A 23,601-nucleotide genomic window follows, 5' to 3' on the forward strand; every position below is an offset into this window, starting at 1 on the left:
ATGAGCAGCTGCATGCTGTTGACCCTGACAGGGTTCGGCTGCGCTGTGGCCGACTGGGTGTTTAGTGTCGCCCCTAGGTACTGTTGCACATGGGCTGGCTGCAGGTGAGACTTCACGTAGTTGAGTGAGAACCCCAGACTGTGTAGGAGGTGAATGGTCCGCGACATATCGCGGCCGCACTGTTCGGCTGAACTGGCCTGAACGATCCAGTCGTCCAGGTAGGGATACACGTGAACACCTTACCTGCGAAGGTGCGCTGCTACAGTCGCTAAGCACTTGGTGAAGACCCTGGGAGCAGTAGTGACCCCGAACGGCAGAACCTTGAACTGGTAATGCTGATTGTTGATAGTGAACCTGAGATATTTTTTGTGACTTGGGTGAATGGGAATGTGGAAATATGCATCCTTGAGGTCCAGGGTGGCTAGGAAGTCGCCCTGACGGAGCAGCGGCAGGACCTGTTGTAAGGTTAGCATGTGAAAGTGCTCGGAAAGGATGTATTGGTTGAGGGGTCTGAGGTCGAGAATGGGCCGCAGGGACCCTTCCTTTTTTGGAATCAAGAAGTACAGAGAGTACACCCCTGTATCCTGCTCTTCTACAGGCACGAGTTCTATGGCTCCTTTTTGCAGCATGGAGAGTACTTCTTGCTGCAATAAGTGCGTGTGCTCTGCGGACATAGGACGGTTTCTTGGGGATATGTAGGGGGGGGTGGAGGTCAGTTCTAGACAATAGCCGTACCGGATAAGTTGTCTCACCCACCTGTCTGTTGTAATGTCTTCCCAGAGTGACAGGAACTGCTGGAGTCTCCCCCCGACAGGTGTTAGATGGTCGGGGGCAGTGACAAGAAGTTACTGTTTGTTGGGAGCGGAGGATCTGGCGTTGTTATTGCCGCGTCCTCTCCCTTTGGCGCTGTTCCCACGGTATCCACCCCTGGTGTTGTTCTTGTAGGTAGATTGCGTGCTGCCCTTGGCGTACTGGGAATGCTGTAGAGCCTGTCCTCTTGTTGCTCCCCTGTTACCGAAGCGACGAAAGGAACTGCCCCAAAACTGCTGGGACTGCAGAGCCCCCATGGATTTCGCCGTCTGTGTCTTTTTTCATTTTCTCAAGAGTTGTGTCAACCTCCGGTCCAAAAAGGAAGTCCGGGTTAACCGGCTGATTGAGAAGAGTAGTTTGGATTTCGGCTTTAAACCCTGAGATGCGCAGCCATGCATGGCGTCGCAGCATTACGCTAGTATTAATTGCCCTTGCCGCTGTGTCTGCTGCGTCCAGTGCGCATTTGATTGACGCATTGGAGACCAATTTCCCCTCTTGTATAACCATCTCTGCACCTTCTCTGTACATATCAGGCATGTGCTGCACTAACTGTTCTAGTGTGTCATAGTGCGCCCTGTCGTATCTAGCCAACAGGGCCTGTGTATTGGCTATTCTTCAAATGTTAGCGGATTGCGCTGCCACACGCTTTCCAGACGCTTCAAAGATCTTTGACTCTTTGTCCGGAGGGGGAGCGTCACCACTGGATTGAAAGTTAGCTCTTTTGCGTGCATTAGCCACCACGAGGGAGTCCAAGGGGAGCTGGCCTTTGATATAGGTGGGGTCCACTGGGGCAGGCCTGTATTTCTTGTCGATCCGGGGGTTGATAACCCTGGCTTTGGTTGGCTCCTTGAAAATGTCCGTCGCATGCTTGAGGACCCCTTTAAGCATGGGTAGAGTCTTAGTGGAACGTTCAGATGTGGAGAAGGTGTCAAATAAGAAATCCTCATCCACTGGCTCGGCATGCATGTCGACGTCATGGTTAAGGGCTGCTCGCTCTATCAATGCATTAAATGCCACGGTGTCCTCAGTTGGAGATGGTTTAACATTATAGGACTGGGAGTCCGGAGCGGTATGGGGGTCATCAGGGTCATCGCCTTGATCCCCTGCCCCCGACCATTGATGCGAGTTTTCCTGATCAGGGTCTGTGTGGTAAGAGTAGGCCGTTTGGCCATAGTCTGCATTCAAGTCCTCCCCACTCTGTGCTGGAGAATGAGCTATTTGTTGCGAATAGTCCTGAAGTGGTTCAAAAAGAACCGGAGAGGTAGAAGAGACCATCTTCTTTTTGAGGGGAATCCTGTAACCTTCCAAGGGATGTTCAGGCGCGATCTTCCGCTTGTGGACGGTAAGCCTGCTCGACTCAGAGTCAATAAAGAGTTTTACCTGGTTGTCATAAGAAGGCTCGTGATAGACGACGTGTTCGTGCGTGGACCTGGAGGACGCCTTCGACGTCTTGGAAGCCTCGGCGGTTTCATGGCGTTCGAGATTCTTTGGGAGGGCTGAAGGCGGAATCCCAAACTTTATTTGCGCTGAGTCCGCAGCTTTCGAGCTTGAAGCGGCTGTTTCGGGCCTTTTCGACGCCTGTGTAGGCCGCTCGCTTGACCGCGTCGAATCGAGCTCCCGGCGCGTGGCGCCCCCATCCTCGGGCGTCGACGACACTTTCGGGGCGTCCTTGGTCGTGGGTTCAACCCGTTTTCCAAGCACGGCCTTGAGTCCTGAGAGGTTTGGCTCGAGACTTTTTATCAACTGGAAGGCCTTTGCTCTTCTCGCCATGTTTGGTCGTCGACGTCGGCGCCGAGCCCTTCGAGGCGACGTGCTTGCTGGTCGAGGCCTTCTTCGATGTCCCAGTCTTGGAGCCGACGGGCATCTTCGACGCCGAAGGGTCGTCGACAGCCTTCGTGGGAGCGTGCGTCGACCCGACCACCATCTTGAGTAGTTTCGGTATCGGCTCCACCTGTTTCGGTTTCGATTTCGTGGAATCGACCGATGGCTCCTTTGAAAGGGTTTTAGCCTGGCTTTGGCGCGGGGCTGTAGACCGTGTGGAAGGATCTTGGCTAAGGCCTTTCGGCGATGCCACGACCGGAGCCGGAGGGGGCGGAACGTTAATGATAGGCCCCGTAACTGCGGGCAGGCTCGGCTCTCCACTGGAGTCGTCATCAACGGCCCCAATGGCCTCATCGTCGTCCCCTACTTCGACGACGTCTTGGTCGTGGACGTATTCTTCGGTCAGCTCGTCCACCTCGAAATTGGAGTCCTGCTCCGACGCCGGTTCCGACATTTCTTCGGGAATGTCTTCCTCTTCTTCTTCCTCATCTTGGAAGAGTTCCTCGTCTCCGGCATCGAAGATGTTCGCAGGTGCTGGGGCCGACTGTTGGGCCGACTGCCTCGCCGCGCGTCGAAGTTTAATAGTTTTCTTTGAGCGGAACTTCGAGCAGGCGAAACATTTTGACTCGTCGTGGTCGGGGGACAAACACGTATTGCACACTGGGTGCACATCTAAGTTGGAATATTTTGAATTACAAACGGTGCACCGTTTAAACGGGGTCCGTTCCATCGTCGATGTAGTCTGGGCCTGTGTTGTCGTAAAAATGTTCTTCTTTCGACGTCGATTGAAGAACTCGAAAGGGACAGGCACCAAACGATACAATACCGACGCTGTGAAGGCCTTTTGGCCTTAGGAGTAGAAGAGTACAAGTTATGGAACTGGAGTCGAGATAATTACATCCGAACCCAATGGCGGAAAAAAACAATCTGAGGATGGAGAGGATGCCCATGCGCACTGTAGTCCAGGGGAGGAGCCACCTATCTCTTGATACTTCGAAGACTCTTCCAGGACAACAATGTGCAATCATCCGGACCCAACACTAGGCGGCGATCTATGCACAGATATGAATTCAGCAGCCCTCATGCCTCGAACCCAGAGGTTGCAGTCGCGGACTTAGTCAGCACAATAGAGCAGGAGAGGGAGTCGTAGAAATCACCAGGAGGCAGAAGTGAAAAGTAAGAGGGAGATCGGAGTAAAACAAGGGGGCAAAGTGCAATGTGCAATAATGTTGGTAATTAAGGAGTAGGCAATGCCACATTAAAGGCTATAAAATCAGGAAGAGGTAGATCAGTTTGGGTGCCTGCGGTAACATTGGCAGAGTGAAAACAAATCAAATGCAAAACAAATAGATAAGCAACAGGCATTGATGTTGTGTTGTAATACTTGTTCTGTTAAACCACGTCATCTCCTCCTGTACTCCGAGTGACAGCCACTAGATCTTCCCAACTCTCCGTAGCTTGTGACCATTGGTTCTCGACCCACTCTTGAACTGGTCTCATAAGTAACCGTGCATATGGTATTAGAAGTATGCATGAGGCCATCTTTGTCAGCATCTTCCCTAAAGTCCTCACTGTTGGAGGCTGACCCTTCTTGTACTTGCGAGTTTCTTGCACTATCAACAGTCTTTTCTTCTTCCAAGAGTATGCTTCCGCCTTTGCTGAACTGATTCTCGCTCGGGGGAAGAGCTTCTCTTGTTGTGTTGTGGATGACGATTTTCCTCTGTTTATGGAAAACCCCAGTTTGTAGTGTATCAATATCACTGTTTTATGTACTTTTTGCATTTGTGTAGTGAGTTCGCTTTTACTAGCTAGTCATCTAGGTAAGAGTAAATGTGTGTCCTTTGTCTTTTCAGGTGTGTCGCAACTGCTGCTAAGCACTTTGTAAACACTTTCGGTGCGGACTTGATTCCGAACGGCAGCACTCCAAATAGATAGTGTGTTCTGTCTACAATGAAGCACAAGATCCTTTTGTGCTTGTGGTTTATTGGGATACATAGATATGAATCTTTTAGAAATATGGTTGCTATATTGTCTCCTTGTTGAAGCTGTAGTATGACATCTTGCAGCGTTGTCATTTTCAATTTCTGTGTCTTTATTAACTTGTTTAAGAATCTGAGGTCTAGTATCAGTAGTAGAGATACGTCTTGCTTCGGTAATAGAAAATATTTTGAGTAGTTTCCCTGGTTGGGCTCCTTCCTGGGAACTCTATTGCTTTTTTCTGTAGCACTTCTTTCATTTCCCGTCGTAGCAAGGTATTTCCTTTTCTTATATGGATGTCCCAGGCCCTGGGACTCTGGGTCCTCTTCCCCATAGAAGATATCTTGATTCTCTTCCTCCTGTAGATCAAGGGTCACTGGAGGTTCTAGTTTTTCCGAGTCCTTGCCTCCTTGTGTCTGCTCCATTAAAGTTTACATCAGATTTCTCAACTCTGAGAGAATGGGCAGGTGTGGCACAGCGACCAGGGCAGCTGACTTCGGAGCACAGGGCTCACGGTTTGCTCCCTAGCGCAGGCGGCAGCTCAGCCCAGCACCATGTGACTCTGGGCAAAAGCTAGCTTAATCTTCCTGACCACCCCGAGAGCCTTGAGACCCTTAGGGGTGATTAGTTGGCGCTTTACAAATACCGGGTTATTATTTTTAATATTAGAGAGGCGTCAAACTCCTCCATTTTCAGGAGGATTGCAACCATTTTGGCTTCGAGACGCCTATTCTTCCATTCGATCTCGACCGCGTGCCCCTCCGCGTCTAGTGTAGATGTAGATTTTCTTTTCAACGTCGAGGCCTCTAGTGTCGGAGTTTCACTCAAATCTTCGAACGCCTGCTCTTGACGCCAGTCGTCCTTAGACGCCAGAGAGTTTTCGGAGGACCGTCCACCTGCAGTGTCCATGGTGTGGGACACGCGTGTCTCTTTCGGTTTCTGCTTGCCTTCGGTGGGCAAGATTTTCGGTGTCGAGACAGCTTTTGGTGTTCTAAAGTTTGTTGTTCAACACATGCCCACACCCTATTTTTTCAATGTTACTTTTGGATGTTTATCCTTCTGTATTCCGTGTTCTCTTTCGATCCCATTCCCCATAAAATCTGGAAGGCCTCCGGAGAGGAACTCTTCTCCACTCTCTGCAGGATCTGCAATCAATCCCTGCGCAGTGGCTTAGTTCCTGCTCCATGGAAGCAAGTTCTTATTACGCCATTGCTGAAGAAACCCTCCTTGAATCCTGAGTGTCTACAGAATTATCGGCCTATCTCCCTGCTACCATTTCCGGCAAAAATTGCCGAGCGCTGGGTGAGCTCTTGTCTCTCCAAACATCTGGAGCAGAATCACTTCCTGGACGAAATACAATTTGGCTTTCGTCCAGCCCATGGCACCGAAACAGCTCTACTCACTGCCATGGAGGACCTCCGTATGCGTGCAGACAGGGGCCAGGCAGCAGCCCTGATCCTGCTGGACCTGTCTGTCGCATTCGATACGGTTAATCACTTGATTCTATTGGAGAGATTAAGGAAGGCCGGGGTGGACGGCACTGCCCTGCTCTGGTTTCATTCCTTCCTGCGGGATAGGAAGCAGGCTGTGTCCCTTCCCCCGTTTCAATCGGCCTTCTCCCCAGTGGTCCACGGGGTGCCTCAAGGCTCGTCCATCAGCCCGATTTTATTTAACGTTTACCTTAAACCACTGATTACGTTAATAAAATCCCATAGGCTAAAGGCAATCAACTACGCCGACGACACTCAGCTCATCCTCTGCTGGGAGGGTGAGGAATCGATCGCTCTAGTCTCTTTTCATGACTGTCTGCGAGACACGGCTGGTTGGCGACACAATAATTCCCTACAGTTCAACACCTCCAAAACTGAGGTTCTGTTTTGTGCCGGAAGTTGGAACCCCCGCCCGTTCCCGGCGGAGTTTTGGCCCCCTGAAGCCCCGGAAAAGCCACAGCCGGTCACCACTGTTGGCAATCTGGGTGTTATGATGGATAACAAACTCAGTATGAAAGCCCAGGCCGCGAAAACAGTGTCCACCTGCTCAGCCCTCATTCGCTCTCTTCGTAAGATCTTGCCACTTCTCCCCTTACAGGCCCGGGCTTTAATAGTCAGGTGTACCATTCTTAGTCGCCTTGACTATTGTAATGCGCTGCTGCTCGAGGCCCCGTCCGTGTTGTTAGACAGACTCCAAAGAGTTCAAACTGCCGCTGCCAAATTGGCCCTTGGCTGGCCTAGGAGACCTTCGGCCACTGCGACAATGGCCGAGCTTCACTGGCTCCCTATGAAACAGCGAGTGGCCTTTAAATCTCTCCGTCTTGTTTTTAAAGCCCTGCATGGAGTCGGGCCTGGCTCCCTGCAATCTATGTTTGCCTGGTACATTCCAACCAGACCCCTCCGATCTACAACGGCCTGTCTTGTCAAAGTACCGAGATTCAAAAAGGTCAGGACCGGAGGGAGATCTTTCAAAGTTGCAGCCGCAAAACTTTGGAATAGCTTGCCCCTGGACATCCGCCAAACAAAGGAACTTATCCCTTTCAGGAAGCGGGTCAAAACTTGGCTGTTTCCTAAATGTTAATTCTGGCTATTCTATTGTTGTCTCCCAGTGCATCCATCTTAGGAGTTATCTGAGCTCCATGATACCTGTAAGGTGATAGCCGCGCTATATAAATGTTTTAAATAAATAAATAAATGTCTATTACCTCCTTTACGATGTCTGAGCCCTCTCCTTCGGTGATGTGGTCTTCCTCTTCGCTTGACAACCCAGGTCTCTCAGCAACAGAATTTCCTTCAGCCCATGCATGGCGTAGTGTGCTTGCCTTTGTCTCCCTCTTGCTTTTATGGTCTTTGGTTTGAATTCTTCGCAGTTCTCACAGATGTCGGTATGGTGGGCTCTTGGTAAACAAAGATTGCACACCTGATGGTTGTCCTTCTGGGCAAACTTGTGATGACAGGCAGAATCGAAAAGGTGTGTTCACCAATTCATACAGAACAGGAGGCCTCCTGCCTGTGCATTCTCCGGTCTTCCTTTAACGTGAATTCTCTTACTATCTTTACTTCTTTGTGCCGTGAAAAAGGAGTAGTTTCTGTCCTGTAACTCCAGTTCTGTAGTAGGGGTATCTCTGTTATAGTCATAATCTAGTGAATAGTCCCGCCCATGTGCGTGGACCCCGGCAATCAAAAATAATCTCTTAAGTTGTCAAAATAATGCAGAAACTGCAAAGACACTTAAGAGAGAATTTAAAGACAAATAATGCAGCCTATATCCACAGGCTACACTGTCCAGTACTTCAACTAGAAATTCCACCAAAATTCACCACACACAGTACAGCCTGCTAGTTTCTACCATAGAGAAACCTGCCTCCCCCAGTCAAAGACTCAGGAATGATAGAGAGGAAGGCAGGGACAGACAAGCCCCATAGGCTGCCATTATGTGGCTTAAATAGGATACTGTGCCTTTAAGAGAACTTTCCAGAACTTCTCCCAGTATCCCAGAATGCATAGCAGGTCCCTCTTACTTCAGTTCTTTTTGAAGGCGAAGCACGCCAGACCTGTCGCATTCTTGTATGATGAAAAAAGTCTCCACCGGGGAGGAGGGCGGGCGCTTATGACTATAACAGAGATACCCCTACTACAGAACTGGAGTTACAGGACAGAAACTACTCCTTCTGTAGTAGGGGATCTCTGTGTATAGTCATAATCTAGTGAATAGAATGGCAAGCCCATCCCCACACCAAAGCGGCGGTGGAGAATAAATACATAACGCCACTACTGTGCGAACAAATTCCGCAGCGAAGCCTGGCCAACCTGAGCGTCTGCCCTGGCATCAGTGTCCAGGCAGTAATGCTTAGCAAAGGTATGAACCGACTTCCAAGTGGCTGCCTTGCAGATTTCAGCAATCGGCACGTTACGGAGCAGAGCCGTCGTGGCAGCTTTGCCCCTGTTGGAATGAGCCTTAGGCTTACCTCCTAAGGTCTTATTAGCCTTCTGGTAACACAATTGTATGCAGGACACAATCCACCTAGAAATGGACTGCTTCGAGGTCGCAAGACCCGTCCTGACCGATCCATAATTGAGAAACAACTGGTCAGACCTACGAATATCCTTGGTTTTATCCAGATAAAATTTCAACACCCTCCTAACATCCAGGGAATGGAGAGACCTCTCCGCTGGGGATGAAGGGTTCTGAAAAAACGTAGGCAAAGTTATAGTCTGGTTGACATGAAAATCAGAAATAACCTTGGGAAGAAATTTAGGGTGAGTACGCATAACAACCTTAGCAGCATGAAATACAGTATAAGGTTCAGTACAACACAACGCCTGAATTTCACTCACCCTGCGGGCCGATGTAATGGCCACGAGGAACGCCGCCTTCCAGGACAGGTGCTGCAACGAAGCCTTATGAATAGGTTCAAAAGGCTCCTTCATCAATCTGGACAGCACCACATTCAATTCCCATGAAGGCGAGGGAAGCCTGACAGGAGGGAATACTTTCTTCAAGCCTTCCAGAAAGTCTTTGATCACAGGGATCTGGAAAAAGGAAGTCTGTGAAGGGCATTTCCTGTAGGCAGTCAATGCAGCAAGATGAACCTTAATGGAATGGACATTAAGGCCAGACTGCGCCAAATGCAAACGGTAAGGAAGGATGACATCTTCCTTGCATGTCGTAGGGTCATGGTCTTAGACTGGCACCAGATACAAAACCTCTTCCACTTGTAAGCATATGAAGTCCGAGTGGAAGGTCTCTTAGACTCCTTCAGTATGTCCATGCAATCATCGGGAAGATTCAGATGGCCATATTGCACTATCTCAGGAGCCATGCCGCCAAACTCAAAGACGAGAGGTTGGGGTGTAACATCCGCCCCCCGAACTTCGTGAGAAGGTCCGGCCTGCACGGCAACCGAATGTGAGGAAGGAGAGACCGGTGAAGTAGGTCCGTGAACCACCACTGCCTGGGCCACTCCGGGGCGATGAGTATCATCCGAGCTCTGGACCGGGCCAGCTTGATGAGCACCGCCGGAATCAGGGGAATGGGAGGAAAGGCGTACAGAAAGCCGTTCGTCCAGTTGATCCATAACGCATTCCCCAGCGTCCCTTGCTGGAAGTACCTGGAGGCGAAGTCTCTGCACTTGCTGTTTTCGGCGGTGGCGAACAAATCTACGTCTGGAGTTCCCCACCTTGCGAAGACTTCTCCTAGTACTTCGTCGTTTATGACCCATTCGTGGTTTTCCTGAAGCAGTCTGCTCAGTGCGTCTGCCTGAACATTCTGCACACCTGGTAGATGGGTGGCCGTTATCGTCAGTCCTCTGGCCAGGAGCCAGTGCCAGATCGTCTGCGCCTCCTGTGACAGAGTGCGCGATCTCGAGCCCCCCTGCTTGTTGAGGTAATACATCGTGGTGGTATTGTCCGTCTGTACAAGCAGAGAGTTGTTCTGGAAGGACGGAAGAAAGGCCTTCAGCGCCAAGTGAACAGCCCTGAGTTCCAGGAAATTGATGTGATACGTGGCCTCCATCGGTGACCACGTGCCCTGAATCTGCAAAGTCCCGGAGTGCGCTCCCCATCCCAGAAGAGACGCATCCGTCACGACAGTCTGCGTGGGAACGTCCTTGTGAAAGGGAACCCCTCTGAGGAGATTCTCCGCCGAACACCACCACTTCAGAGACTGAAGAGCATGCAGCGACAGTCGAATCTTGTCGTCCCAAGATCCTTTCCTCTGATCCCACTGGTCCTCCAAGCACTCCTGCAGCGGTCTCATGTGCAGCCGCGCGTGTGGCGTCAGGAAGATACAAGAGGCCATCGATCCCAGTAGAGAAGACACCGTCCTCACTGTTGTAGATGGAGTCGTCATAAGAGCCTGAGCCTTTCGAAGGAGTGATAATCGTCGCTCTTCCGAAGGAGACACGCTTGCTGACAGCGTATTGATGGAGGCTCCCAAGTACTGTATGCATTGGACCGGAGTCGGGACAGACTTGGCCATGTTGATGTGCAGCCCCAACTTGTTCAAGAGAACGCACGTCTTCTGGAAGTGTGCTCGCGCTTCCGAGAAGGAGGATGCCTTGATCAACCAATCGTCCAGGTACGGGTAGACGAACACCTTGTTCTTCCTCAGGTGTGCTGCTACCACCGCCATGCACTTCGAGAACGTTCTCGGCGCAGACTTCAGTCCGAATGGGAGTACTGTGTACTGATAGTGATTGGTGCCGACTTGGAACCGCAGGAACTTCCTGTGTTTGCGTGCAATGGGCACATGGAAGTAAGCATCCTGTAGGTCTATAGCGCAAAGCCAGTCCCCCTGTTGCAACTGAGGGTAAATCTGATGCAACGACAGCATGCGGAACTTTTCTCTGCGAATCCATTTGTTTGCCTGTCGCAAATCCAGAATAGGCCTGAACTCGTTCTTGTCCTTCTTGCGAACCAGGAAGAACCGGGAGTACAGACCTCTTCCTCTCTGAGACCGAGGTACGTCTTCTATCGCCCTTTTCCTCAACAGGATATCCGCTTCCGCCTGAAGCTCGCGCAGCTGAAACTGCGAGCTGACCGGGGGAATAGCTGGAGGAGGGCTGGTGAACCGAAGACTGTATCCATTGCAAACAATATTCAGCACCCACTTGTCCTGAGTAATTTTTCTCCACTCTGCCAGAAAAAGTTGGATGCTTCCCCCTACCGGAGTGGGTAACGGATCCGGGGGAAGTAAGTTCCTAGGGCCTAGGCCCCGCCTGGCCCTTGGGCGCCGGAGCCGATTGCTGGCCTCCCCTGCCCTTCTGCCGCTTCTGGAACGGCTTCCGGAATTGCTGCTGCTGCTGGGAGTGTCCTGAGGCCTGTCCTCGACCTCGGCCCTGTCCGCCGAACCGCCGCTGGAAGGGGCGGTACTGCTTCTTGGTCTCCTTGGGCTTTTCCAGGCCCACAGCCGTCAGCGTTTCGGCCTCCGCCTTCATGCGGGCCATTTCATCATCAGCATGTTTCCCGAAGAGGGTCTCACCGGAAAACGGCAGATTGGCCACCCTCTGCTGTGCGTCCGGTTTCAGGGACGTAAGCCGGAGCCATGCGTGACGCCGCTGGTTGATCCCGTGGCAAAATCCGTGAGCCGCCAACAGGGAAGAGTCCGCAGCCGCGCTGATTATCTGGTTGGCTACCAGCATCCCCTCACTCAGGACTTCCGTGAAGTCTTCACGCTGCTCCCGGGGCAAATGCTCCGCAAAGCGCTCAAGGGAGTCCCAGAGGGCGCGGTCGTAGCGACCCAACAAGGCCGTGGCACTCGCCGCTTTCATGGAGGTCGCGGAAGTACCACAAACTTTCCTTCCTGCCGAGTCCATCCATCTCGATTCCTTGTCCGGGGGAACCGTGGAGGTCGGGGTGGTGGCATGCTGCTTGCGGGCCGCCGTGACGATGACTGAGTCAGGTGGAGGCTCAGCCCTCAAAAAGGCCGGATCCGATTCGGGAGCTCGGTACTTCTTAAGCAATCTCGACGGGGCCGCCCTCGTCACAGCCGGGGTGAGAAACAGAGCCATAGCAGGTTCTTCCAGGCCCGGCACCAGGGGCAGGAGAGGACGAGACAGATGCCTCTGATGCAGCGTCTCGAAGATGACAGATGTCTTCGGTGTAGGCACCGTCAGGGAGATGCCGAGCTTCGCTGCGCCCCGCAACAGTACGTCCTGAAAGGCCACCAGGACATCTATCGGGGACACTCTGGTGTCCGGAGACCCCGATAGGGTAGGTGAATAATCCCTGGTCCCAGAGGACCTCGTGTGAGAGCGAGACTCGCGCCTCCTATGGCGGTGCCTCGATCTCGTGGATGATCTGTGCCTCGATCTGTCCTTCCGCCCAGAGCGAGAGCGAGACCTGCCAGCTCGTGGGCGCTCCTTCGGTTTGCGCGGAGGGGTCTTCCTCGGCTCATCACGAGGCGTCTTCGGTTCCTCCCGGGGTTTCGGTTTCGGAGTCCCCTTGGGAGGAGCAGGCAGGGACGGCAGGGAAGTGGACCTCGGAGGAGGAACCTTCGGCTGCGGTGCGGGCCCATGCGGAGGGACCGGAGGTGGAGGAGTGTCCCCTGAAGGCAGTGGTGGTTTGGGCGGAGGGTCCTCCTTAGGCACGGGGGGAGGAGTCGGAGTCCTGGGCCGGGACGGAGTGTACACTTCCGAGTACACCGAGCCCGGTGTCCCTCCAGGCGAGGGGCGCGGAGATCCATCCCCATCCGCAGGCGACCTCTTCCTCTTGCGACCACCGCTGGAAGCAGCGTGACTCCTGGGACTAGAGTCCCTTTTTCGCCGTTTTGGAGCGGGTGACCTGCTCCCCGACGCTGACCGCTGTCTGCTGGACGCAGAATGACGCTTCTCCAGCGTCGAATGACGTCTCCTGGACTCCGGCGTCGAGCGCCGTCTCCTCGGCGTCGACCGCCTCCTCCTCGGCGTCGAACGCCGACTCCTCGACGCCGAACGCCGACTCCTCGACGTCGACCTTCGTCGTCCTCTCGACGTCGGGCGGTCCGCCCTCGACGACGAGCGCCGCCGTCGCCTTGATGTTCCCGACGTCGAGGAGCCCCTCGACGTCGATCGGCGGTGTCGCCGCGACGGAGATCGACGGTGTCGCCTCGACGACGACCGACGGTGTCGCCTCGACGGCGAGCGTCGGCGCCGCTTCGACGGCGAGCGTCGATGTACGTCACTGTGCCTTCGGCGTCGGTATGACCTCGACGTCGACGAAGACGATGACGTCGACGGCGGCCTCGACGTCGGTTTCTCCTTCGTCGTCGAGCCGTCGCGCCGTCTCGACCCGGAGCCCCGGGGAGAAGGGGAGCACGCCGTCGTCATCCCTCTTGACGCCGTCGTCGATGCCATCGACGCCGACGGAGAATGGGATCGTTGGCTGGACTTCCTGCCCCTGGGGAGCCCCCCAGGGGCCTCAGCAGAGGCAGAGGGATCCCTCCCAGGCTGCCCAGACCCACCTGCAGCACGTTGGCGCCTATCCTCCAGGCCAGCCAGCCTGATCTTCAATCTGTCCCTGAGGGTCCTAGCAGAAAGTTGCTGGCAGATAACACACTCCTCAGGGCCATGATCTTCTGGAAGGCACACGATGCAGACATCATGGGGGTCGCTTTTGGCCTTCTTCCTCTCACATGCTGGGCACTTGACAAAAAGGCCAGGCATTTCGGAGCCCCAAAACGCCTAAAAACAGCACAAAAGTGAGAAGAGAACACCAAGCAGTAACTGCAACACTTTTAAAAGTTAAAAGTGCAAAAAACGAATTCAATAAACCCTTGTAAAAGGGAGAGCTCAATGCCAGGGTCCTGTAAGCAGGAGCCGGAAAAAAGAACTGAAGTAAGAGGGACCTGCTATGCATTCTGGGATACTGGGAGAAGTTCTGGAAAGTTCTCTTAAAGGCACAGTATCCTATTTAAGCCACATAATGGCAGCCTATGGGGCTTGTCTGTCCCTGCCTTCCTCTCTATCATTCCTGAGTCTTTGACTGGGGGAGGCAGGTTTCTCTATGGTAGAAACTAGCAGGCTGTACTGTGTGTGGTGAATTTTGGTGGAATTTCTAGTTGAAGTACTGGACAGTGTAGCCTGTGGATATAGGCTGCATTATTTGTCTTTAAATTCTCTCTTAAGTGTCTTTGCAGTTTCTGCATTATTTTGACAACTTAAGAGATTATTTTTGATTGCCGGGGTCCACGCACATGGGCGGGACTATTCACTAGATTATGACTATACACAGAGATCCCCTACTACAGAATCTTAGATCACCGAATTGGATCACAGTGTCAACAGTTTTCTCTGGAACTTCGGCGTTTTCCTCAACGATCTTTCGAGGTGATCTTCTTTCGGCGATTGGAGAGCTTCCAGCAATGCTTACAGACTCAACAGTGGAAAAAAACAAAAGAATCCGAAGATGGCACCCACGCATGGAGGCTTCCGACAAGGGGCATATTACATCAGGAGAGGTTGAACTAGACACCAGATAGCGGGACAGTCTACGTCCAACAAAAAATGTAAAAAGAGAAAAGGGACTAATACACAAGAGGAGTGTTCTGGTCCCAACCACAAGATGGTGGAATAATGCACAGCGTGTAAATCCAGAAAAGATTCACGCTGAAAAACTTCATTTACCTTCACCTCCGCCTGAGGTTCGTGATAAAGGATTCCAACATATGTTTTGAATCATGGACCAAAACTAATCTGTGTCAGCACTCCAGACAGGAACGACCAATCTAAGGAATCAAATGCCTTCTCCAAGTCCATGAGAAGAAGGGCTGTGGCATCCCTGAGGGTCAAAGCATGTGCTACAGTGACACGGTATCTACATATACAGTGTCTAGTGGCTGGGGTTAACATGAACCCACACTGGTCCGTTTTACAAACGTAATACATTTCCAAACTGTTATCCCCATACATTTGTGTCTAAGTATTGTCTGAGGGGGATTTGCACTGGGAAAAACACTCCCAGCACGCTATGCATCTGACTCGGAAAGTAAATTTGCTTTGAAACAACATTTGCAACCCAACTTCATACTTATGGATGGACTATAAATGAGTCCAAATGTGTTCAAAGCCCCTTTAGAGAGACTTGGGAGCAACTGAACTATTGTTCAGTGTAATCGGTCTTGACCCTTATTGATATATTTCTTACAGAGGCTATCATGAATGTGTCAAGAGTATGCCTACATTTTAGAGTAAATTGGGGAAGCAGAATATATTTCCTAGTTTGTGGATGTTGCTCTGGAGCATAGGACTCGTCAACATATTTTCCTAGCAGTATCCTTTCAGGTGGCTACAAGGAGCAAGTGCTTCTTCACGTTGGTTTACCACTGTGGCCTAGCAGACTGCAGCTTGAAAACATGCAGTAACACATGACAGAGGAAAGTGCTCTGACACGTATATAACTCTATTTGTATAAATTAGGTAAGTAACCATTAAATATGCCTTGTAGCACACAAAGTCTAGGTAAAGTAGCACTATTCCAAGGGAAGGCCTACATGTGAATAAAAGCCTAATTTTACAACTGCAAATTTTGGCCAGAAAAAAACTAAAAACTTGATTCAAAGTTCCACTTTAATATTTATCAAAAATGTATGTCAAGCATACTCAGGGTTTACAAAAACTAGATTAGGAAACTAACCATAAAAAGATACTTTGTACTGCCTGAAGGCCCTGGTAGAAAAGTTCTGCCTGGCTTCCTACCTGCAGTAATTAGGCCCTGGTGAAAATTTGAAAAGCTCTTTTGCCAGAGAGGGCAGAAAGGCTGGAAGGGGTAATCACAAGTCTTGTCTCTTGGAATGCAGCAATTAGAGGAGGACAGGAACAGGTTCCCAAACAATGGGCTCATGGGGAGACCTGGCCTTTGACAAACCTGTGCCAAGAGGAGGCCCAGGCAGAAGAAGCCTTGTATCATTGACCCTTTCAGACGTCTGTCTCTGCTGATAGTAGGAAGAACCTTGTCCAATAGATCAAAATATCAGAAACAGCAGTGGGCAGAACATAGAACATAGCAGAGAACTAGGAGCTCTGAAAAGTGGAGCATTCCCACCGTGACACAAGATAATTACAGATGTTATAAATGCAACACAAGAAATGAAAGGGTGAAGATAATATCAAGCCAATAGATTAGGTAGATATCAGAGTACTGGCTGGGTACTGTAAATGATAATTGAAAATAGGCAAAAGGTCTTGCTCTCATCTGCCATGAACATAGATTAGAATAACTATTCAAACTGATTTAACCAAATCAAGATCACACATGCATGCCACTACTTCTCTTCGGCTGAAGAATTCATTGCTGCCTCACCACAATCCTGGTTTTGTCCATTTTCTGTAGTTCTTCCAAAGCTGCCTGCGGGTTGGTTTTCCGAAGCTCTTCAAACTCTTTTAATGCATCCTTCAGCTTGTCTTTTTTCAGAACTCTGTGGAATCTAGAATAGCGACAGAAGAGAACTTACAGTATGTCACAAAGACAAATACTCTCTCAGTAAAAAGGAACATGTTGTTTGAAATCATTCCATACATATTACATGATGTACATATATACATGTGAATAAATAGGCTTCTCCAAAGGTATGTAGTGCACAATGAGGGCAAGGAATCACCTCAACCAACCTAGCATGTTGGGTAAAATATATTCACAAATATGCTCACAGAGCAATATAAAGTAAGACATCTTGGAAGGGAGTCTGACTATTTTGGATGTCTGACTACAGTACACTGCAACAGAGAGCAGCTGAAGGGATGAGGTAGCCAGATGTTTTGTGAAACCCACCGACTGAAGCACATAGGGTTGAAACATTAATTTTAATTCTAAGATTGAATTAAGGATTGAATGAGTAAAAGGGCCAAGAGAAATAATACTACTCTTGCTTATATCTGATTCAGCGTCAACACTGAGTGGCATTGTGCATAACTCACATGGCACAGAGGACTGTGCCTTCTGTGCTACCATGATGTACAAAGCAAAAAATGTAAATACACTTGGATAGTATTGCACTCACTTTATGCTGGTCCCCATTATATTTTCCACAAGCACTGACATCAGGGAGTTAGACACTCTTTGCTCCAAACTGGAGATTCTTGTAAGAAATTCCAGTATATGCATCAAGAGTGAAACCTTAAGAACCAAATTTCTTGTATTTTACTTTGCGATCAGTGCTAACATAACACGTTTAGTACATGCTTCTGTCAGCATTTCTGTAAATCTTAAATCCCTTATTAAGGAATTTGTGCAAAACGTATCATAGCTGGTGACCATGTATATAAAATGCTACATAAAAGAGTAACAATATTGGTTTCCTTTAGGTGGAATATGCTTTTGGCATGCTTCACAAATGTATAACCAGTGATACCAAAAATTAGAGCCTGCTACTAACCATGAAGTTCTATTCCTTCAAATGAAGTGCGAGCCAACATCAACAAACTATTGATGCATGCCTCTAATGGCAGCATTTATGTCAATCTTAATGACTTACTGAATAAAAGTGTGAATACAACTCTTAACTTTCAAATGACGCCCAGAGAGGAACAACAGAAACATACAGATTTGTATAAAAGACTATAAATGCTGGATGTCACATTTATGAAGAAGACAGAACCAAAAATGTATCTACATTTTTTTCAGATTAAGAGGACGAAGAAGTGTCTTAATGCCCTTTACATAACTGGGTTGCAAAACGCCATTCTAAGTCAGAAGCCGAGCTACTTTGCAGGAAGAGCTACTCTACTGCTTTAGCGATCATGGTGACCTGGAGAGGTTTCCGCAGGTTGCAGTAGCACTGAGCACAGGCAGCATTGAGTTTCAAAATGCTGCACAGTACAGTGGATGTCAAACAACGCCTTCTTCCTGGGGTGAAATGAATGCCATGAATTTTCCAAGAGAGGCGGAACTAAGCCTTTACAATGCCCTGCTAAAGATGGTGATTAGACCATTTAAAGTTACAGACTATACCAATCAGAGAAGTTACAGAGTTTCCTCCGCTGAGGTCTGTTACTGTTTAAAGCATACACAGGGCAGGGCTTTTAAAGGCATGAATTGTCGCAAAGTATTTTGCTTCCTGATTTTTGCACTCAAAACCCATTTGTTATCTATTTCTTGTCCCTGATTTTTTTCTCCAGCAGGCTGGATTATTTACTCTAGTACCCGCACCCACACCCTCTAAACACACCAGAAATCTTGGAACCATCATTGACCACAGACTCAACATGAATCCGCAGATGAAAGCGGTCTAAACCACCTGCTTCCTCACTCTTCGCATGCTACATAAGTTTTTCAAGTGGATACCACTGTCCCCCAGGGTAGGCCCTAAGCAGCCCATAGGGCGGGTGCAGTGTACTTAAATAGTTGGAAATGTACTTCCACATTTTTCTTGTCCTTGTAGTAAAAAACCTTTAGATTTGCTGTTTCACTACTGCAAAGCCTACCACTCCCAAACAATAACATTGGGTTACGTTATTACATTTAATATGTGATAACATTTGATTGGGTGGGAGGGGGTAGGAATGAATAGTCTGGTCTCTAAAGAATTGAAATCTTAAACTGTCTTTAATGGTAAAATCAGACTTGGTCACAATACTAAAAATGCTAATTTTAGAAAGTTGACATTTTCTTGTCCTAACAATTTGGTGCAGTCTGTGTCCTGGGTCACAAGACTAGGTGTAGCTGATAATTGGCCTATGTGTATTCCTCCCAGACAGCCACACAACAGAAGAACTGGGTGTTGGAAGGATGAGTCATCCAAGGCAGGAAAAGGGGTGTGTGTGTGAGGGGGGAGGAGAGGGGCGCAGGGAAGAGGTGGAGCTGTCACCTACTACACTTTCGCTTCAAGTCAAGGGCACTGCCATTGATACTCACAGAGAACTTAGTGCTGGCCTAATGTGCCTGCCAAACAAGCTGGGACCAGGGTAGAGAGGCAGTAAATTCCAGGCCATGCTGTCTGAGAAGTAAGACTGGACCTCCTCTCTTTATTTTGAGTAACTCGAAGTGTCAGCTGACTGATCTCCTCCTGTTCTGAGATACAGGGACCCAACAAACTCCTTGGACCTCCCAGCAACTGCCCCGCTGATCTGTTGCACTGGACCTTCCTGGACCGGTCTGAGCTGTGCTGGCCTCTGCTGGAGTGAGTTCCTGATCCCCAAGAGGTACCTGCCCAGGTCCTGGGCTGGCATCAGAGAGAGCTTCTCCTTGCCTAACAGAAGGTTCCACCAAACCTAGTGTGAAGCAACACAAAGTCCAACAAAGCCTCGCTGCACAGCTGCGAGCTTCAGCAGAACCAACGGTGAGCAACACAAAGCCACGCAATGCATCAATAAACAGCTGCCAGTCTCACTGGAATAAACGACGAGCAACATAAAGCATCGTTGCACAGCTGCCAGATTCATTGGAACCAATGTTGAGCAACGCAAAGCCTTGCAAAGCAGCGTCGGGCAGACTTTGCACCTAGGACAAACGGTACACTGCTCAGCAGGCCAAACTTGGGCTCCATCAAAGACGACCTGAACTTGTGACTTTGTCCCGGTCCAGGGCGACCAGATACCCTGGTTGGCACATTGTGCGTTTTGGCACAACTTTGATCTAAACCTTTAAAATTGCTTATCTCCAGTTCTACAGAATGGATTTTTGTAATTTTGGTCTCATTTTATTTATTAACTGTCACTCTATTTCTCTAAATTGGTTTGGGATTTCTTAGAGTTTTTGTTTTATTACAGTTTGTGTGCTGCATAAATACTCTCCAAATTTTCTCCGAGTTAAGCCTAACTGCTTTTGTGCCATGCACAGGTTAATTTAGTGACTTTTTGTGGTTCACCCTGACAATGATTGTGGCTGTTGCTTTAGAAGGGCTCACACCCTCCTCAATCAACAACCCAATTTCTCACAGTATCATACAAGGAAACACACCTATTATAGTCGGCAATCTAGAAGTGGCTAGTGATGTCTAATATTTGGAGATAGTCAACATCAAAATATGATACCTCATTAGCCCCAGAAATTCTAACTGGAGGTGTATTAATGATGTACAGTGAATAATAGACTACAGCCACTCCTTCAAACAAATATTGCGCTGTCTTATTCAGTTGTTCTTAGCCTCATATCCAATGATTACTTATTTCCGAATGCCTTATGATTCTAATTTCTAGCTTTCAATAGACTAGTCCGACCTTGCTACACATATCCTTGTCTTAAGTTCTAAATAGGTTTTTATATGCTTTTTTCATTTTCTTTATAGTGGAAACAAAGTTGCCATTCCGATGTGTACTAGAACTGCCCAAAAAGATATTTATCTCCCATTCACTGTACAAACCTCATGATTGTATCAGTTATTTTCAAACTTATCTTCATTTTTATTACACACATTCTGCTTTTAGTCCCCCCCTACAAATCAGTCGTGCAACACAATCCAAAGAGAGGGGGGGTTGTTAATGATGCCCATCTAAATCTTTTGTTAATATGGCCTAACATGGAGTAATGGAAGAATTTTCTGTAAAGGATCTAAGTTATTAGGGGGTCCATTTTACAGTAATCATCTGGCTACGAGGTCCAGATACTTTCCCTGTTATTTTAAAATCATTGAAAAGTATTGTGGTTTCTCTCTGGGGGTACACCTATGCAAAAAAGCCATTTGCAAAAGGGTAATCTAACAGAGAGGAACAAGTACCAACAATTTTTATTTTGTATTTTGTATTTATATTTATATATTAGCGCACAGCTACCCACAAGGGTTTCCCGGCGCTATACGAAACAGCAGAAGTTAGAAAGACCTATTGGCTGAAAAGCAGTGTTTTGAGACATCTACGGAATAGAAGGTTTGATTGCAAGCGGAGAGGCAGTGGCAGGGCATTCCATAAGGTGGGGCCCAGGTAGGCAAATGAGCGGCCTCCCATACGAGCAAGTCTAACTTTAGGAACTTGGAATTGGGCTTGGACTTGGGTGGAAGACCGGAGGGTGCGGGAAGGGACATAGAAACTTGCTAGATGTTGTAAGTAATGGGGAGACTTTGCATGCTTAATACGAAACATATAGGTCAGAGCCTTGTACTTGACCCGTTTCTCCATTGGAAGCCAGTGAAGGTCTACCAGCAGCCCGGATGCCGGGACAGTTTTTGATGCGCGGCAGAGCAGTTTAACAGCCGAGTTTTGTACTCGTTGCAATTTGCGTGTTACCCCTTTGTTGGCTCCCAAGTAAAGAATATTCCTGTAATCCAGCCTGGATGTTACAAGGGCTTGGATTACGGTACGCTGGGCGTCAAGTGGGAGCATCCTCACAATCTTCTCAAACATTTTAAAATGGTGAAGCAAGTGGCAGCAACCTTGGTGGCTTGTTGCCGCATAGAGAGAGTGTGATCGATAGTGAAGCCAAGGTTGCGTACTTGGGTAGAGGGTTGAGGAAACGTGCCCATTTCCGACGGCCAATGTTGAGGGCCCCAGATACCTCGATCTTTGCCCAGGATCAGGACCTCAGTTTTGTCGCCATTGAGTTTTAAAAAGTTGGCGTTTCAACCAGGCCACAACTTTGCTAAGGCCTGATCTGATTGCAGACGGCTCAGAGGTTTTTTCGGCTGAGAGAGAGAAGATGATCTGGGTATCGTCAGCATATGAAAAAAGCGACAGCCCAGAACTGCCAGGGGTCTGACGTAAATGTTGAACAACAGGGGGCTGAGAATAGAACCTTGGGGGACCCCATAAGGTGAAGAGTGAGGCTTGGATTTGGAGGTGGATGAAAAGACCTGAAAGGTGCGGTCAGAAAGAAAAGAACTAAGCCAGTTCAGAGCCGGCCCAGTGACACCAGAGGATTGGAGGGCCTTTAAGAGTATGGTATGAGAGACCGTATCGAAGGCCGCGCTCAGGTCAAGCAATACCAAGACCATGGTTTCACCCGCATCAATGTTGTGTCGAAGCATTTCTGTAACCCCTAGGAGGGTGGACTTAGTGGAGTGGCCAGTCCTAAAGCCGGACTGGGAAGGATGCAGCAGCCCTATGGTTTCAATAAACTTCGATAGATGCCCGTTAATATGTCTCGCGAGAATCTTTGAGAGGGCGGGCAGAAGTGAAATTGGACGGAAATTAGAGGGGAGTGCAGGGTCAGAGACCGTTTTTTTAAATAATGGAACAACCATTGCATGTTTCCAGTCAGGGGGAACAGTGGAAGTCGTAAGGGATGTGTTGAGAAGTTGAAGGATGTGATTGAGTGCGGGTCGTTTAATTTGCTGTAAAACTGATTTAATTTGACTGAGGTGTTGGGTGAATGTTACAATATCCAAGAGTGGCCAGGTGTCAAGAGTAATCATGTGTGATTGAGCAGTGCAGTTTTCGGGCACTGAGGCAAGGTAATCCACGGTAGCATTAGGTAGGGGAGAAGAAGAGGGGATGGTGCTAGCCAAATTGGAGTAAATAGTTTCCACTTTATTAAGGAAAAATTAGGCAAGATTCTCACATTGAGTCGTATTTAGACTGGGATGCGGTTGCGTTGTAGCAGAGCCAGATAGACCTTTGACCATGTTAAATAAAGTTTTAGGGCAATTTTTGGCCTGGATGATGGATGTGGAGACATAAGTGGCACGTGCCGACCTACAATGAGAATGATAAGCCCGTTTATTAGCGAGATAGGCAGTTTTGGCATCAGGTGCATAGGTCTTTCGCCATGGACGCTCCAAATTTTTACATTTGTTTTTTTCCATTTTTAGGTCTTCAGAGAACCAGGGGGCGGGGGGCGATGACTGTTGAACTTCCTAACTGAGGTTGGAAGGCAAGTATCAAGAGACAGTTGAATCCAATCTTGAAATGCTACCTGGTCCAGCACCACATTGTTTGGAAAGTAGGAGCATTATTGGACAGGAATAGATTAAACTTGGTGAGGTCAAGATTTTTCCAATTCCTAGAAGGTATAGCAGCGATAGGACTATTCGCCTGTGCAAGGCGAGAGACTTCAAGACTGAAGCCCACTAAGAAGTGGTCAGACCAGTACAGCGGAATGGCTGCTGGGTAGTGAAGGGAAGGTAGATTTGAAAGAATGGGGTCAAGGAGGTGGCCTGCTTTGTGTATCGGCCCACTATTATGAAGTTAGATGTTCATAGCCGCTAAGTCAGAGACAAAAGTGCTACAGGTGGTACAGTTGGAATCCTCAAGGTAGAGATTAAGATCAACTATAATAGTAAAATTAGCTGAGTGGAGCAGTAGATGGGTGACGTGATCAGGGAAGTTTATTGCCCAAGAGCCAGCAGGGCCTGGGGGGGCGGTATACCTGCAACCCGGAGAGCGTGACGTGAGGAGTCAGATTTAAACTTACAGCCAAAGGTGTATGGTGGCAATCCCTCCTCCCAACCTATCTTCTCTGTCCTTCCTGACAATAGCATAGTTAGATGGTAAAGCTCTAGCTACGTCAGGTCCTGAGCAGCTGTTAAGCCAAGTCTCCGTTAAGAAGATAGCTTCAGGTTGTGAGTCCACTAGGAGGTCGAAAATATCTGCCTGATGTTTGGGAAGGGAGCGGCAGTTAATATTGAAGAAGGAATATGCTACTTACCAGCATGCATCTG

General features: G+C 48.9%; 1 protein-coding gene across 2 annotated transcripts in view; it reads right to left on the reverse strand.

Annotated features, from left to right (window-relative positions):
• Nucleotides 1-23,601, reverse strand: part of UTP14A (UTP14A small subunit processome component) — a 459,924-nt gene that overhangs the window by 197,070 nt on the left and 239,253 nt on the right. For both annotated transcript variants that reach the window (XM_086918807.1, XM_086918806.1), the window contains exon 9: nucleotides 16,377-16,500. In XM_086918807.1, coding sequence (XP_086774933.1) covers nucleotides 16,377-16,500 — 124 coding nt within the window. The remainder of the gene's footprint in view (nucleotides 1-16,376; nucleotides 16,501-23,601) is intronic.

Source organism: Lissotriton vulgaris, chromosome 4_1 (genome assembly GCF_964263255.1).
Source record: "Lissotriton vulgaris chromosome 4_1, aLisVul1.2, whole genome shotgun sequence".
Lineage (NCBI taxonomy): Eukaryota > Metazoa > Chordata > Amphibia > Caudata > Salamandridae > Lissotriton > Lissotriton vulgaris.